The 17,902-nt window shown below is 44.1% G+C and overlaps 1 protein-coding gene across 6 annotated transcripts in view; it reads right to left on the bottom strand.

The window, feature by feature from the left end:
- The window catches only part of G2E3 (G2/M-phase specific E3 ubiquitin protein ligase), a 44,391-nt gene extending 27,881 nt beyond the window's left edge, over window positions 1–16,510 (bottom strand). The window contains exons 1-7 of one of the 6 annotated variants that reach the window (XM_090033545.1): window positions 16,373–16,510; window positions 14,129–14,281; window positions 12,049–12,108; window positions 6,012–6,109; window positions 3,544–3,645; window positions 2,587–2,711; window positions 739–904 (exon numbers count right to left, since the gene is read on the bottom strand). In XM_090033545.1, coding sequence (XP_089889671.1) covers window positions 739–904; window positions 2,587–2,711; window positions 3,544–3,645; window positions 6,012–6,109; window positions 12,049–12,085 — 528 coding nt within the window. In that variant the 5' untranslated portion in view covers window positions 12,086–12,108; window positions 14,129–14,281; window positions 16,373–16,510. Of the gene's footprint in view, window positions 1–738; window positions 905–2,586; window positions 2,712–3,543; window positions 3,646–6,011; window positions 6,110–12,048; window positions 12,109–14,128; window positions 14,282–15,911; window positions 16,309–16,342 lie in introns of those variants that run through there. The other 5 variants (XM_090033540.1, XM_090033541.1, XM_090033543.1 and 2 more) reach the window with 5 other exon arrangements.
- Between the last annotated feature and the right edge of the window lie 1,392 nt (window positions 16,511–17,902).

Genomic DNA, 17,902 nt, shown 5'->3' with positions numbered 1-17,902 from the left:
GCAGGGGCAAGCACAAGCAGGCGATAAACTGGTTGACCTCCCCACATCACCTTCTCCCTCCTCCCCCCACACTGCTTGTTTCTTTGCAGTGGTGGGGGAGATGAATTAAAAGAAGACCCTCCAATAATTAGATTTTATAATTGAAAAATTATTGGGTGGTTATCTTAAATTTGAGAAATATAGTAGGTGTGATCTACCATCAAATAAGTTCACAATGCCTTCTCCAGTGTGAAAGCACATTACTTCCTTTTAATTATTACTGCTCTAAATTCACTTTGTATTTGGAAAGATTCTTATACTCATATTCAAACATGGAAAACAGAGGAACAGAAGTTACTTATGAGCTGGCTTCTGAATGTAGGGCACTATAATAAGACACTTAAGGGGTAACAGATCATTCTTTCTTCAATATCCCTAAAGATGAACAAAGGTATACAGACTTCTGAAAGGGATGCATGTCAAAGAGGATGCCTAAAAAAGTAACTTTTCTTAATCTTAAACCCCTAAAATATGTGTATTTTTTAGTTAGTTTTATTTTAGAATTCTGAGGACATGGACAGATTAGTCTGTCCTGTGCCTGCGGTCAACAGAAACCTGATTACATCCATTATACTCTTATTTTTGCTGTGCCTTTATTACATTTATTGTCTTTTAAATAAGAACATAAATACAATACAAATAATATTATTTTGTGGAGGCGGGGTGGCACTGAGGGAGGGAAATCAAAGTCTGCTTTACCTGCAAGCAGTCTCTATGAAACCAAGCATTTTTACAGCAGGGACTTTTCAATATATTGTACTGCGGAAGATGTTCAACAAATTCCAAGCATATAGTACACTGTGAAGAGCCTCTAGATTCACCAGGTGGAAGTTTTTGGACTGGCCTGTGATCCCAACAATATGACCTTAAATAGAAAATTAAAAGTCTGCTTAATAGTGAATTTTAAGAACAGTCACTATTTTTTATGATGAATACAACACCCTGGGTGCATCTACCTATGCATTAACATGCTTTACTTAATGCACATTAAATCTAGTACTTCTGGGCACCTATACATGAGTGCCAAGGTTGGTCTAATGCTCTGGAATTCCAGCACATTGGAACAGAATCAATTAATAGAGTCTGCTGGAGCGTGGCAATTGCCATGCTCCAGCAGCCTCCTGTGTTGCTTATCAGCTTTCCCATGCTTAAAAACATTAGTGGCAATGCTCAAACGACCTTTAGTTCAAGTGCCCTTACCACCATCTTTAAGCACAGGAATACTGATACAGGAGACATGGTGGCACTTTAATCTCCATTCACACTGAAAATTAAAACTTAAAAATGGCATGGGGGTGCTTGTACATGCTATGGTTCAAAGGGTAACAAGTTAAGAGATTCTCTCCCTGTTCCCTAATTGCTAGACTTGCAAACTCTGCCTGGGATATGAGGACTCAAACTGTTCTTTCATTTTCACACACTGTCAAGAGAGGCCTGGATACATATTGTCAAGATACAGCTGAGGTTAATCTTTGCAATGATGCACAGAAGGGAAGAATTCATCTCTACTTCCTAGGTCCCAAGTTGAGTTGGAAGGACTGGCAGGTCAGGGGGACAAGGAGGAAATGTACATTTTACTTATAAAACTGAATATATTTATATACTGAGTCACAGCTAGGTTTCAGAGTTTAAGCGCATTACATTCAGTTTAAACATCCACATAGCAATTTTATGTAGAAAATGACTTCATTTTGTGAAAACATTAACACTCTAAGACAGTGGTCTCCAAACTTTTTTGATCGCGCACCTCTATTAGTAAAACATTTTTGAGCAAGCACCCCCAATATACGCATATTTATATTCATGCACCCCTATCAGTAAAAAATGTTTGAGCATGCACCCCCAATATAAGTATATTTATATAAGTTCTAATATTTTCTTCCTGCACCCCAATGGATTGTCTTGCACACCCCACTTTGAAAACCACTGCTCTAAGATACTGGTGAATTATTTCCTATATACCATATGTTTGAAGCAATAATGCTCATGGCACAGTTGCCAGATGCTCCATACTCTGCCTCTTGGTTCAAGCAAGAGTAGTTTCATCCCTTTACGGTTACATTTTATTTGGCTTGCATGCGAGCCACAACGTGGCACATGGCAAAAATGGATAAAAATGTTTATCAGAAAATGTGAACTTCTCCAACTTTGAGGAAATAAATTTGCTATTTTCTTATTTAATTCCATATATACACATCTTTCTTATCTATATCTAGATATATATATAGAATTAGATAAGAAAATTGGGCCTGTGGCAATTGGCTGCGCAGGCCCAAGTTTGAGTCACCGCAGGGGAAGTTTCAGGCGGCAGTGAACGCGCCCTGGCCGCTGAAGCAGCATGTAAACACTCCCTAAAATCCATCATTCTTGACAGGCAATTAGCTAGTAAATATATATATATTTAGGAGGCTACTTATAAATGCCCAATTCCTTCTTTTCCAAATAAAGCCTGAATAGAAGAGCAGATGTATTTTAAAAAGTTTACCTCCCATTCAGTAAAGAATGCAACTATAACTTGATGAGCAAAAAAAAAAAAAAGAGTCTTACCTAAAGTCTTCCATGAATTGGAAAATGCATTCTCTTTGAACCCCACAAGGAAAATGATAACTTCGCTTGCATTTGGGCATTACACATCCAATTGAAGCACCTTTTTTCTTACAGATATTACATTTCTAAGAGAAAATGTTAGAAATGATAGCATATTAAGACAGTAGCATAATTAAAGTTGTAGGAATGACCATTAACCAAAGTGATCTTGCATAAAGAGAACAGGAAAGGAAATGGTATTAAACTGAATCACTGGAGCAAACTGTCTAGCTAGTTTTATTTACGCTTTTATGCACTTTTCAGGGAATTAAGAAACAGAAGTTTAAGAGCTAAGTAACCTCTGATTAACAAGTTAGACTGCATTTGTTGTATACTGTAACATCCCAGGTCTATACACAGGCAAAATACATTGTTAAAATGTTACTTATATTAAAAAAAAAATCAATCAATCAATGTGACTAAACATAATCACTTTGGAAATAAGAATATTTTAATATATAACCAGTTCTTATAATCTGTTAATGATCAGTTGACTTATGAAAGCATTCAGCATTTTGTTTCATCCTCAAAGTATTGGGCTGTATGAATTTCTACAATCCTTTGTATTTTATCCTATACATTTTTGGCTTTTTTATTTCTATTCTTCCTTCATTTACACCCCAAAAAGTCTTGCTACTTTGGGACCAAAATATACAAACATTAACACCCAAATAAACAAACAGACAGATGCGTGAAAGTGGAATACAACTGCCTCCAATACCATGATACCATAATATGACACTATAAATGAGGACAATAAGTACTACAGAAAAATTTTGGTTTTGTTATTTTCCATTTGTGAAGACAAAAATGATTGTTTTTAAAACAAGAATCATTGCAAACCACATTTATGCCATGACAGAATAAAGCTATGTGACAGAGTGATAATCACTTATGATACCATAATTTGATTCTTACCAGTTTTGCAGCTCTGTTTACTTCTTTTCTTATGTCATTGATTAAAAAGCCATAAAATCCTTCATCTTCTTCACCCCTCTGCCAAATTCCACTTGACATTAACTATAAATATAGTAAAGTTTAATAATCAAGACATTTGACTAATTATACACATTGAACTTTATAGTAAAATATTGGTTGATTAGAGAAACCTGGCACATCAATTTGTCAAAAGTTAAGGCAATACGTGATTCCTCCACTCAAAATGCAGATGGGCTTTCCTTTCTTCTCACCACACTGCTCTGCTGTTAAGCAACTATAGAAATCTAGTATCCTAAGATCTGTTTGGATGGTAATCTAAAGCAGTGATTCTCAACTTTTTGCACCTTATGTCCCACCTGTGTAAGGTCAAAAAATCCTGGTCCCACCAGTTGATGAGTGGCGGTCCCCCAGAAGCCAGTTGAAGAGTGGGCGGGGGGAAGTCCCCCAGCGCTCATTCGAAGTGCACAGAAGCAAAACTGGAAGAACCACCAGTTGAGAAACTCTGATCTAGATTACTGAAGGGCTGTATATGGGGTTATGAACGTATAAAAAAGTCATTTAAATGCACAAATGACTTTAGTAACTGACCAACTGATTCTAGTTTTTTTTCCTAAAGAGAAGTTATAAGTCTTCTGAACTATACAAGCAATAGAGTAACAGTCAACAAAGGTTTCAGGAACAGATCATACCAAAATAACTGTTTTCTCCTTCACATTTCTCCATATTAAATGGATAAGATGAACTTATGCAAGACAGTTTATTCATATTTTAATAAAGCCTTTAACTGGTTTCTATACTAGAAGCTCATTATAGAAATCAGAGAAGTAAATAGCTGCAGAATATAACCAACAAACCTTGATCATATTAACTTGTGCAAATATTAAGTGTTTGAAGGGAAGGATTCCTGGAAAGGGAACATTATTCACAATGGCAAAGAAAATTTTAAAAGTAATAGCTTAAAATTCAGAGAGGACAAATGAAGCTTGTCAGTTCACAGGATTTTGATGGTAATTTTAAGTACAACTAACTGGGCAAAGTAGTTGCAACAGTATTTTCAAGAAATAGATCTGAGTTTCATAGGATTGTTATGGAGAGCACTTCTTGCTAGATGCCAAACCACAATGAGATCATAATAAATGGCCAGCAGTCCCATCAGTTTTGTTTCTATGAAGGGAACTGCTACCCACCACTGGGTTTTTAGCTGTAGGGTTTAATTTTTATATTCAATTCTAATTCAAGGTGGTTACAACAATATGGAAAAGGGTCATTTTTAAGTAACATCCAAGATCATCTTAATGGGAAAATAAAGAAGATTCTGCCACCTAGTGGTCTCAGACTACGTGAACATATAATTTTTGTAGTACTATGCACACACCCTTACTAGTACTACCAAAAGCAACAGTACATACATTCTATTTGTACCTCATGCCTCTTCTCAGTCTTCAAGCCAGGGCTATGTAGCATAACACATTCTACAGTCCCTAATCAGATCTTTTACTAAGTTATTTCCCCATAGCCTGCTGCCAGAGCAATGTATGGGGTCTTCAGAAAAGGGAAAAAGGTGGCAATCATAAAGCAAAACTGTAGACTACTTTTCAGCTTCTAACTGGAACACAAAGTCCAGGAAGTATTAATCACAGCTAAAAATATTAAAAATGTTCTGGCTGCTTTGTACCATAGCTATACACAGCTTTTAAAATTTTATTATTAAAAAGGTAAGCTCTGGGAGAAGAAACTTGTGTGTACAGCTCTCAGTATCCATTTGGAAACAAGAACATTTTCTTTAGAGCTGGAACATGAAGCCCTAACATGAAGAAATTGGTTTTGCTGGTTCCTATCTATTCTGGAACATTAAGCTCTTAAGAAGACTAAGAACAACATTAGTTAAGGAAATACTGTATATCGGTATTGGTTGTAAAGGGGATTCACTGTAGCAGCAGGGGGAAAATGTCATAAAGGTTTCAAGAGGAGACTGGATAGGCACCTGGCTGGGATCTTATGACCTCTCCCACCCTCAGTGCTCATTCCTGCCCATGGCAGGGGGTAGGACTCAATGATCTGTCTAGGTCCCTTCCGACTCATTGATTCTATCTAAGATACTAACATTCTGAAACTATATCTCCCTTTTACATAGATGAAAATTTAGAGGTGAGAAAAAAGATAGGAATTTTTCTTAATATTGTTTTTAAAGAGTAGCCACAATTTTTATGAATAGGAATAAAAATTACCTGTGTGATACCTTATTGGAAATAAACTATTTCTATTTACTTATTTATTCATTCATTAATTCCATTCAATATTATTACTGAATAGAGTTACCACATATTGTGGTGTTTTCTTCTTCTGTTGTACAGATAGTTCTAAGTTTACTGCTGTTAAATTAACTTATTGTTAGAAAAATAGGAAAGCTTCTCAAATTCTGTTCAGGATTAATGTAAAATACTTACCAAACAGTAGTAATGAACTGCAAGATTACAGGTCTCATAAATCCTCTTTTCTCCATATTTTTCAGGACAGTCATCTGTCCGTTGACAGAGGACACAGGCTAAAATGTTGAGACACATTTTAGAACCACTTAAGGACACTGCATTAACAAAACAGACTCATGACAGAGAAGACAGTGAAAAGGAGGTAGGCTTCTGTTTAAATATAGGAAGATCAGTATCTCCCATCTGGCTGACAAGTGTTGGAATGCTATGCAATTATTATGTAATCACACTCTTCCACCTCCATTAAGTGATTAGTGCTGCTCTGATTTATTTTTTTAATGGGATGCTTTATACTCCCATTTTATGTTTTTTCTTTTTTTCCCTGGGGTAGGATTAATGTAGTGCAGAAACAACAGGAAGAGCAACTCACATCTTCCCTTCTTCTACAGCTCCTAAAAAGAATTTGTTTTTGCTGGTTCCTACCTGGAAATGACTGTAGCAGAGTGCAGGGCCCGGGGCCCAGACGCAGTGGGGAAGGGAGGGGTTGTGGTGGTGAATGGCCAGATGTGAAGCTGGCTTTGCTTCATGGGGCCCCCCGAAATGCAGGGCCCAGGGCAGATTTGTTCTCCCTACCCCCAGGGATGGCACTGTTCTTACCTGTTCTGATTCAGGCAAAGGCCTTTGACATAAGATGTCTTTTAGGACACCAAAAAACTTCACACTGCTAGTTAAATTCTTTTTCTAAAGGACAGCTAAAATTATATTGTGTCATCTGAGCATACTAATGCTATCAGTGAAGTCTATGTTAGAAATGCATAAATAGGTATCTTTTAAAATAAAGTCACTAAATATTATTTTTCTGTGGAAATGTAAATGACACTGACAACTGCCTAACAATATTATGAGCTCAACAGAACTTGATCTCTTTATAGTCCATTGGTTTTTCACATACATGTGAGAGTCTTTCTCCAATATATCATTCAGCACCAGCTGTTCCATTACTGAATTACATAATAATAGAAATGCTTGTAAAATGTGTAATTGAGTGTCCAAAACTGGTCTACTGATGTACTCAAAGCTTGGAAGCAGCAAACTTAAAGGCTAGGGACAGACATTCAAAAAGCCCAAGCCTGAATTGATTTAATCTTTGTAGGTTAGTCTGACCTGCAGAGAATGAACTGATTTGTAAGTGGATAGACATTTACCTTTGATTCAGGAAATGCAGGCACATGCCTGCAGTGGCTCAAACTAGAAGCCTGAGGCACTAGAGCAAACCCTTCCTTCCCTTCCACAATGCTGGGCTGAGGATGGAGGGGTATATGGCCAGGCCCCAGCAAGGACCTGCTACACTCCCTTTCCACCTCAGCTCAGTCCTATGATTAGGGAGTGGTTTAAACCCCCATCCTGTCTGCACAGTCTCCAGCTGGGGTGTGCCTCAAGTGGGAAGGGGTAGCAGCTCTTGACTTGCTGCTGAAGGGGCGGGGAGTGTTGCCAGCCTCCAGCCCCTGGCTACCACTATGAGGCAAACGGGAGGTGGGGGGAGGGAGGACTGCTTGTGTGGAATGCATGCATCTGCTGCTGATACTGAGCTTTTCAATCTCCCTCTCCCTGCTTTTTTATACTGTCTGCAGCAAACTGATGGGCACTCACAGGTCCCATGCATTGCAAACCAGGTCATTTCTCACACCTCTCTCTGTCCTCTGTTGAACACTGGCAAATTGAGACCTTTGAAGCAAGCAAGGAAGCCAGCAGAGAGCTTATCAGCCCATCAAGAAAACAAAAGCCTCTCTCATTAGTTCAAGCTCTTCTTAAACAGCTTTTTCCAAGCATTTGTAAGGAAGAATGGAGGGGCATTACCAGCTGAACTGTTGATTAGTTCCAAAGAGTATTCTGTCTGCCTTTTTCCAGTGAAATTGGAGACACACAGACACCTCTCCACATTAGCTAGCATAGGGGTGATGTGGCCAGACAGTGGCTGGGGTCTGTGCCACTGGGGTCCCTGCTGTAGAAGAGGGGGATCCCTGCTTGAGCAGTGAGGGGAGGGTGGGGCAGGTGGCTGAAGCTGTGTCTGCCGTCTCCACCTCCTTCACAGCCAGCTGGAGCTGTGGCTCGAGGGGGCTGGGGGAGAGGGCAGCCCTGCTTGCTGGAGCAGACAGACCAGCCCAATCCAGCCCAGGGCTGAAAAGCATGCTGGGATGCTGGAGGACTCAAATTTAACTTAAACCAGGAAGGGGTCTGGGACAAAAGTTCCATAAACCAGTTTGACCCGAATCAGTCAAGTCTAATATTACATTCTGATACTACCCAGTGAACCAAAGACTGAGGCGCTGGTATCATCAAGAAGGCTTCAGCTTCCACAACCACAGTTCGCTCTTTGGTGAGAGAGGCAGCGAGCTGCTGGGAAGGGACAGCCTCCACCTCTCTCTACTGGGGAGGAGGCTCTTAGCCAGACTGGCTGACCTGCTCCACTGGGCTTTAAACTAAGTCCGCCAGGGAGCTACTGCCACTGATGGCCTGCCAAGGCACTTAAGGGAGCCCACTCCTGCCCCAGCCCTGAAACAACCTGTAGGCAAGGCAAGGGCCCCCATGGGGACACTTGCATGCCTGTACACCAATGCCAGGAGCTTGGGGAATAAACAGGAGGAACTTGTCCTGCTTAACACAAAAAATTACAATGTCACAGGAATAACGGAGACCTGGTGGGACTCCAACCTTGACTGGACCATGGGTATAGATGGCTATACCCTGTACAGGACAGATTGAGTGGACGAAAGGGGTGGGGGTGTAGCTCTCTCTGTCAAGGAGAGCTACACGTCCCTGCAAGCTAACATTGGCACCCAAGGTGAACAACTGGAGACCCTCCGGGTTAAAATCCGTAGGGAATACCGCACAGGGGACACAATTGTGGGAGTCTATTACAGACCTCCCACCCAGAATCAAGAGCTTGATCAGGAGTTTGTCAAGGAATTGGCTGAGGCTGCACACTCCCAGTCCATGGTTGTCATGGGAGACTTCAACTACCCAGACATCTTGTGGGAGGAGCGCTCGGGCTAAATCCGAGTGGTCGCCAAGCCTCCCCATGTGCGTGGATGAGCTCTATCTGACGCAAGAAGTCTATGGGCCAATGAGAGGTAAAGTGCTGCTTGACCAGGTACTGGCAACCAGGGACAACCTAATCAGCGACCTAATGATCGAAGGGAAGCTGGGTGACAGCGACCATGAGCTGATCACCTTCACCATCCGCCATAAAGCTGGCAAGTCAGTCAGCAATACAGAAGTCCTCAACTTCAGGAAAGCTGACTCTGACAAGCTCAGGAGGCTTGTCGATGAGGCCCTAAGGGACCACAACCCCAAGGGGAGGAGAGTTCAGAAAGAGTGGTTGCTCCTCAAGGGAGCGACGAGCGACCCTAGATGCACAAGCTAAGTCTATTCCATCTGGGAGGAAAGGCAGCAAAAGGGCACAACAGCCCCCTTGGCTCAGCAAGGAACTAGTGGACCTCCTGCATCTAAAAAGAAAGACCTACAGAGGATGGAGGACGAGATCCACCTCCAAGGAGGAATATTCTGCACTGGTCCAGACCTGCAAGGAGCAAACAAGGATAGCTAAGGCTGCAACAGAATTCAAACTGGCTACAAGTATCAAGCACAATGCAGGGCAACACTGGACCCCTGCTAAACCAGATGGGACAACTGACAACTGACGCCCAGGAAAAAGCCAACTTACTAAATGGGTACTTTGCGTCGGTCTTTCACCAGTCCCATGAGATGTCCCTGCCCATCATGGAACAGGGAGGCCTGGGTGAGGAAGATTCCTTACTCTCCATCAATGCTGACCTTGCAAAGGAACACCTTGAGAGGCTGGACACCTTCAAGTCAGTTGGCCCTGACAATCTACACCCCAGGGTACTCAAGAAGCTGAATAGCATCATGGCTCAGCCCCTGGCACAGATCTTTGAGAACTGCTGGCGCTCTGGTGAAGTGCCCAAAGATTGGAAGAAGGCCAACGTGGTGCCTATCTTCAAGAAAGGGAGGAAAGTGGGTCCGGCAAACTACAGGCCCATCAGCCTGACCTCTATCCTGGGGAAGATCTTAGAAAAGATTATCAAAGAGGCCATTCTTAACAGACTGGCGATGGCAACATCTTGAGGGACAGCCAGCATGGGTTTGTTGCAGTTAGGACTTGCCCGACCAACCTTATTTCCTTTTACAACCAAGTGACCTATCACCTGGACAAGGGAGAGAAGACTGATGTCGTATATCTGGACTTTAAAAAAGCTTTCCATCTGGTATCCCATGATCACCTCTTGGCAAAACTGGCCAACTGTGGCCTTGGCCCTACATGATCTGTGGCTGGGGAATTGGCTCTGTGGTCGGACCCAGAGGGTGGTGGTTGATAGAAGTCAATTGTCATTATGTTGTGCGATCAGTGGGGTCCCTCAAGGCTCTGTCCTTGGACCTATACTGTTCAACCTCTTCATTAATGATGTGGACATTGGAGTCAGAAGTGGACTGGCCAGGTTTGCCAATGATACCATACTTTGGGGTAAAGTATCCATACTCGAGGACAGAAGGGCAATCCAAGCTGATGCTAACAGGCTCAGGAAATGGGCGACGAGAACCTGATGGTGTTTAACACCGAAAAATGTAAGGTTCTCCGCCTTGGGAAGAAAAACCTGCAGCGTCCTTACAGGCCCGGCAGTGCTACACTGACTAGCACTACAGATGAAAGGGACTTGGGGGTCATGATTGACCACAAGATGAACATGAGCTTTCAATGTGATGCTGCAGCTAGTACAGCAAGCAAAATGCTGGCTTGCATTCACAGATGCTTCAAGCAAATCCCGGGACATCATTTTCCTGTTGTACTTGCCCTTGGTGAGGCTGCAGCTGGAGTACTGCATCCAGTTTTGGACTCCACAATTCAAAAAGGATGTGAAGAAGCTTGGGAGAGTCCAGAGAAGAGCCACGTGCATAATCAGAGGTCAAGAAAACAGAGCTTACGATGTTCACCACAGTGCCCTAAGGGATGACAAGGTTGAACAGCTATAAACTCCTGCAAGACTGTTTCAGGCTGGACATAAGGAAGAACTTCTTTACTGTCCGAGCTCCCAAAGTCTGGAATAGCCTGGAGGTCGCTCAAGCACCTACTGGGAAATTTGGATGTTTATCTTGCTGGGATCCTACAACTCCAGCTGACTTCCTCCCCCTGGGTCAGGGGGCTGGACTCGATGATCTTCCGAGGTCCCTTCCAGCCCTAATGTCTATGAAATCTATGAAATCATTCAACCAGGTTTATCTTAAACCAGACTCCGCCATTTTAAATTGTTTATGTGCAGTGAACTTATGCTCTGTTACAGGTTTAAATCAGTTTAAGTCAGTTTCTGATTACTTAAACTAGTTTGTGTGTAACTTCTGGTTCCTAGCCAAAATGCCAGTTAACGTTACTAAAGAAACAACTCAGTAAAACAAAAATTGCATCTTGCATAGCCAAAAATGAAATTTCAAGCACCTTTAATTCTGATCTGCAGCAGAAATCTGTATTTAAAAAATCTTGTTTGCATCAATATAATAAAGCCATATTCATGCAGTGCCATCAGCAAACAATCACAACAGGACAAGGAAACTTATTTTAACTTCTATCATTTGAGAAATTAAGTCAACTTAATAGACATGTCTCATGTACAGCTAAAGCTAAGCAAAGCTGTTATAACTTACAAACTAAAACATGTATTTTTTCCAGAGATTAGAAAAGACTTTAAACTCAGCCACAAATTAGATTCTTGTTTGAGTATTAAGGAAATAAGCTATTTAAACTATAATTCTATCCTTAATTCACCATGATGCATGTAACGCTAACATACACATTTACTACTTCGTCTATTTTTCTAATATTGCTGCCATCCTGCACTACCTGTTAAAAAAAAAAAAATCACACTATTGAAGTTATTTCAATACAGAATTTCAGTCTAGTTATCCTAGCTATGCTCTACAAACTCTGTAAAGAAAATCAGCAAAAAAGTGTTATTTTTTTTCTTTTTTAAAAAGAGAAACTTACGTGGGTTTTGGACGTTGGAGATGCTGTTTTCATTCATTCTAGTGTCGTTCTAGTTGTATACTAAGGAAATTAAAAATAAAGACTCAAATACATCTGGTGTGTTGAAAATGCATTAGAGCATTACATCCAGTTTAGTGCGTTTAATCTGCATTTTCATTTAATTTCAAGTGAAAAAAAAATCATGTTTCCTACTTATAACTTTTTCTTTTGCAATACTAGCTCCTTTTTCTATGACACAACCAAGAAGACGACGATTTAATTCAAATTCTCTGTAATTGAAAGGTTGAAATTATAGACAGCAAAAGTTCAGAAAAATATACTTCAAGAGAAGCTAAGTCTTTTATTAATGCAAATTCTTATTTCCCTAGTACATGTAACATTTTTCAAGAAATGCTAGAAATACTTGTCAAGAAAATAGCATAAACATTCCAGAAATTATAAGAATCAAGATTCTTGCTTGTAAAAACTTGAAAATACTAACACCATTATAGACTTGGTCATTTTGATACTTTTGTACAATCATCTCATTTGACATACATGGAGGATGTGGAAAAGTTCTATATTCTTGTTAAGAGTTGTGTTACTCAGCCTCCCTATTTACTCACATACTCAATACCAGACTTAAAGAGATTGCATTTTTCTAGGATGCTTGCTGGGAGTGAAAACTAGATCAATAGATTAGTGCAGGGGTTGGCACAAGTGCCAGAGAGCATGGCACACAAGGCCATTTTCCTCAGCATGCCACAGACCACCCAGACTCTGGGCAGCTTCTGCCAGCAGCTGCCAAGAGCCCAGGCCAGGTGCAGCCAGCTACATAGGGCTCCACAGCCCCAGCACCAGTTCCATGGTTGTAGCAGCTGTGCGCACACCTCTCTGTGCATGACTGGGGCAGTGCAACCCTGGCTTCTCCCCCACTGTCCCCACAGAGGGATGTGTGCAGCTGCCAAAGCCAGGGAGCCTGTGCCAGGGCTGCAGACCCTGTTACAGCTGTTTGCAGCCTTCCAGCCACGTGCTACAGCTGCCCAGAGCCTATTTCCAGATCTAACTGGAAATACAACATACAAAGGTGAAGGTAGCCAAACCAAGCTGGTTCTCCCAAGTAACCAGGTATTTAGGCTGATCATGTGGGTGGGCAGGGAGACAATGAGCTTCTAATTTTCTAACAAATACCCAGAGGTTATAAAATAAAGGGGATCTCGTAAGCATATGGGACAAAGTTTGAGCAGTGGTAGAGCAGATATTTCAGAACTAAGAAAAATCCATATTTTGAAGCAGAAGTGGGATCCTAGACTCTTAGAGGACTCTAACCTAAGCCTACAGAATAGCAAAGCTGGTAAGGAAAATGAGATAGGGAATGCTTATTTTGTCTAGATCTATGCATTTCTTGTGCTACCTAAAATAAAGAATAACTATATTTAAAAACTCTTATAAAGTCTGTATATGCGTGTTGAAAGTGGGCATCTATACATGTGCTCCAGGGTGGGGCACTAGAATTAGAGTGGCTCTGAGAGCTGCTCTAATTAAAGCAGCCACAGCATCACATGTATTTAGTGTCCTGTGCTTCAAAATGGCTCACTTGACAAGCTTTTAAGTGCCCCCACAACCATTTTGAAGCGTGGGGATGAATAGAGGCTGCCGAGGACATATTAATTAGCACATCAGAGCAGATATCTGGCATGCGTATAAATGCCTAGTATGTTTTGAACTATTATATATCTCCAGGAAGGGAACTTTAAAACCAAAATGGTCTTGTGGCTGAGGTTCTGGGAAGGTTGCACTTAAGCTACTAGAGTCTGGGGGCTTTCCTCAGGACTAGTATGGCTGAACTGTGTTTTCAGGGCTGCAAAAGGTAACAGATCCTACAAATATGCCATAAAGAGTGCAGCTTGGGAGCACACTGCATTGTTTATAATATTGTGTTCCCCACAGAGCAGACAAGGGAGCCTCCTGCAGAGGCTCACCACTGTGGTAACAGCACAATTTAAGTCAACTAAACTGGATGACATGACCAAGAAACAGAGCTGTCTTTTCTCATCCTTCTTTGAGGGAGGCCAAGAATAGGACTTACGCTGCTTCTTACCTCTTCGGAATGCTCTGCAACGTGCTTTGGCTTGCTCCTCAAAAGCCACTGGTACTCTCAATGTCCTCAAGCTGCTATAGTACTTCAACTGAGAGATTATCTGAAAGGGCAGAGGATACCAGTCTCCTTGATTTAATGAACTGCATGAAAACCCTAAAGACAGAAGAAGAGCAGAAATATGGCTAGCAGTAAGAACCAGAACCATCCTCCCCTTCCCACATACACCCCACGAGGAGGAGAGAGACAGAGAGAGAGATGTGATGTTTTAAACCTTTATTATACAAATATTAAAAACAAAAGGTAAAAGTGCAAGTGTGTGGTCCTTTTGCACTGCTGACACTGTCTAAAATGGTCAAAGGTACTTGTAGCCAGGGCCCCATGTAGCAGTCACTAGAGGTCACCGATTCTCATGGCAACAGACAGCTTTTACATGGTATTCCAGGCTGCGTGGGCTTGCTCTGGTCATGTCAGAGCAGGTGGCAAGGACATGGGCATGATGCATTTTGACTGCCCAGGTGTAAAGTGCCTTTCCAGACAGGATCTTGAAACAGCCACCATCACTGTTCTTGTTGGGAATAGAGGGATAACTGGGTATTGGGCCTACCTCTCACTGCTGTCCACAGCTGGAGAAATAGGCAGTGATGTGGGGGCAGGAAAAATCTATCTAGCAAACTGCTATTAGGGAGAATTCATTGTGTGGGAGGGGGTCCTCCAGGTAGCAGGTGGTCTACCAAGAGGCATGAAACAAAGTGGAAAGAGTGTAGGCCCAGTCAGTTGGCCGGGGCTTTTGCTGATAGCCAAGCAAGTCACAGTCAACCCAGTTTAAGGCTTTTTCTTGGTCCATGGAGAAAAGGCTGGTGCTCAAGATGAAGAGCTCCATGACTGCTAGCAGGTCACGTAGCAGAAGGCTCTCCTGGATAATTCTGCCAGGTATGCATTAGCTCTGTTCAGGGCCTGTGGAAGAGGCCAAGATCATTTTGTATCAGTTGGCCTGGGCTTTGGTCAGGATTTTGTAATCAGTGGACAGGAGCGATATTGGTTGCCAATTCAGAGAGATCCCCTTTTTTGGTCAGCAGCCTGAGGACTGCTTGCCAGCAGTTGACACACAGAAGAGCCCAGGCCAAGGATAGGCCAGAAAGTCTTGTAGAATTTCACAGATAATCTGTTAGGGCCTCATGTTCTCCCTGTGACAAGGCCCTCAACAGCAGCAGTCTGCCTGTTTGAACTCATCGGCCTCAAGTGTGGTGAGCTTGGGGAGGCCCTTGTGCAGATGTTGAACCATAAGAGAGAAAAGCTGTTGTTGCTAAAAGAGCAGACTTCTGTTCTCTTCTATCCCTGCCAATACAGCATACCCTTAAGCTCCCGCTTAACCTTTCAAGGATTGGTGGGGGCAAATGACTAGGCATGCATGAAACCCCAGGTGCCACCTGCAGGAAGTGCCACTGGTGTCAACGGTTTTCCTGCAAGAAAAACTGCCGGATACATTTCATTATGTAAACTGCATGACCTGGAGAGACCAGGAAAGAAAACCTTCTGACAGATCTACAATATGCTCATCTCTTTGAGAGAAACAGAAGAAAGAAGGAAACTATTAAACTATCGGTGCCATCCTCACAAGTTTGCCAGTGTAAACAAAATGCCAGATGGGTCAAATAAGGCCACTCCAGCCTGCCACTCATTCTGAAAGCAAGCACTTCCCTTTTTCACTTAGCAGCTAAAATCCTGGCAGACCAAACTTGGAGACATATTACCTAGATCTTAAGACAGCAGCTCATAACCTTACCTGACGCCAGGCACCCCTTGGAAAGTGCCAGCTGTTAATTTGCACTCCTTCTCCAATTACAAGAAGAAACAGAGCAATTCTCCTGTTCCCAAGAGCTCAGAAAGGGGCTGTCCGGTCTCTGAGAGTACTTGGAGTCACCGCCTGGTATTCCCCCCCGCCGTGCTCCCCGACCAGCGCCGCCTACAGCACCCCTGTAAGCGCCTCAGGGCGCCCCACACCCGACTGAGAAACGCGGGGACCACCCAGCCCCCGAGGACTGCGCCCCGCGGCGCCAGGCTGGGCTTTGAGGAGCCCGCAGCGAATGCGCAGGGACAAAGGAGGGCTAGGGTGGGGCTTCTGCGCCCCGGGCTGCCCACCAGTCTTCCCCGTGCGGACAAAGGGGCCCGAGGTGGCAACGCGGCCCGAGGAACCGGGGCCCCTCCACGTCATACCGGACACAGCGCCCCACGCCCGCTGCTCACCGCCGCGGCGACCCCGTCACCGCCTCCTCCCGCCGCCCGGCTCCAGCGCCGCGCGCACCAACCGCCAGACGATTTCAAACGGCAACATCCGGCGGCATCCCGGAAGTCAGTCTCCGAACCCCGCCTGCGTACCCTCCCCCTCCCGCACGGGCGGCGGGGCGCCCGGCAACCGCTCGGCAGCGTCGGCGCTCGGCTGGAGCTGCCTAGCGGCGGATCAGGGCGATGGGCGCTCCGCGCGGCCTGGAGGGATGTGAGCTCTGGCGATGCTGCCCCCTAGCGCCCGGCGCTGCGGGCTGGGGCAGCCAGAGGGACGCTTCGATGCCCGCGCCCGGCCCCGCTCAGCGCGCTTTGTGCGTGTCCCGGCCGCTTCCCTCCGCGCCCGTCATTTGTCTCCGCTTTGCGGGGAGCGGCGGAGGGATGTTACGGCCGCCGCGGGCCAGGGTTTTGCCAGAGGCAAGGATCTTATGCGGTCATCGTTCGTCTGGGGTGAGATGAAGCCAGACAAAGTTTTGAATGCAAAGCATCCCTCTCCGCGTCTCAGGCGGGGAGCGGAGATGCTGCGCTCTTCTGGACCCTGAACTGCGCTTCTGGAGCGGAGCCGACAGCTTGGAGCAGGGGTCGGCAACCCCACCATGCGGCCCACAGTGCGGCACTCGCAGGCATTTTGCTTGGCACCCGGGCGGACGCGCGGCAGGGAAGGGGCTGGGGCTGCGCTGCCACAACGGGGATCGGGCCCTCGTGGCTTCCCCGCCCTCTGTCCCTCGCACGTTGACATCTTGCAGGTCGAGGCCGCGGGTGTTTCCCAAACACATCGCTGACCCCTGGCGTGGAGGCTGGTTGCACCTCACACCAGAGGCAGAGCGGGGACGCTCCCGAGGGCGGCCGCCCTGGCCTCTGCGCGTGATTCGGTGCATTCGCTCTCACTGGGCAGACAAGGTTCTTTGGGTAAACGTGGTATCTTTTATTAGACCAACTAAAAAGTTGGAAATAGTTGGTCTAATAAATAACGCATTTACCCAGAGAACTGTCTGCCTTTGTCCTTAGACGACACTGTGACAACTGACCTTTCACTACACAGCATAATGGGGAAGGAAGGAGATGCGCTGCTTCTCAGACAAGGCAAGGGGGAGGTGTAACCACAGCAGGGGGGAAAGTGGGGGTACATCTACAGTATGCTGACTAGAGGTTAGCAGGTTTCTTCCATTTCTGCCTTTTTTTCAGGAGGGACATCAGAACAAACCACTGCCAGGTGGCAAAACATACCTGATGGTGATAGTTTGTTAACAATGACATACTAGGTTAGATCAGTTCATCTGTTTTAATAATTTAATGGTTTGTTTTTACATAGGGCTGATATTTGAATCAGAATGCCATGCAGTACAGTAAGCAAATGCCTGATCTTTTGGATACTTTCTCAACACAGCTGTTTCCTGTAGGGTAGGAGTGATGTTGTTGCATGTTAGTGCTAGCTCACATTTGAAGCAGTCACACTTCAAGCCAGCAGGGGTCTGGAGGACTGAAAGACAAGAA

The sequence above is a fragment of the Crocodylus siamensis genome, chromosome 2 (assembly GCF_052110815.1).
Source record: "Crocodylus siamensis isolate JL-2025a chromosome 2, ASM5211081v1, whole genome shotgun sequence".
NCBI classification, from domain to species: Eukaryota; Metazoa; Chordata; order Crocodylia; family Crocodylidae; genus Crocodylus; species Crocodylus siamensis.
Note: the sequence above shows the minus strand (reverse complement) of the source record. Positions and strands in the feature narration are given on the sequence as shown.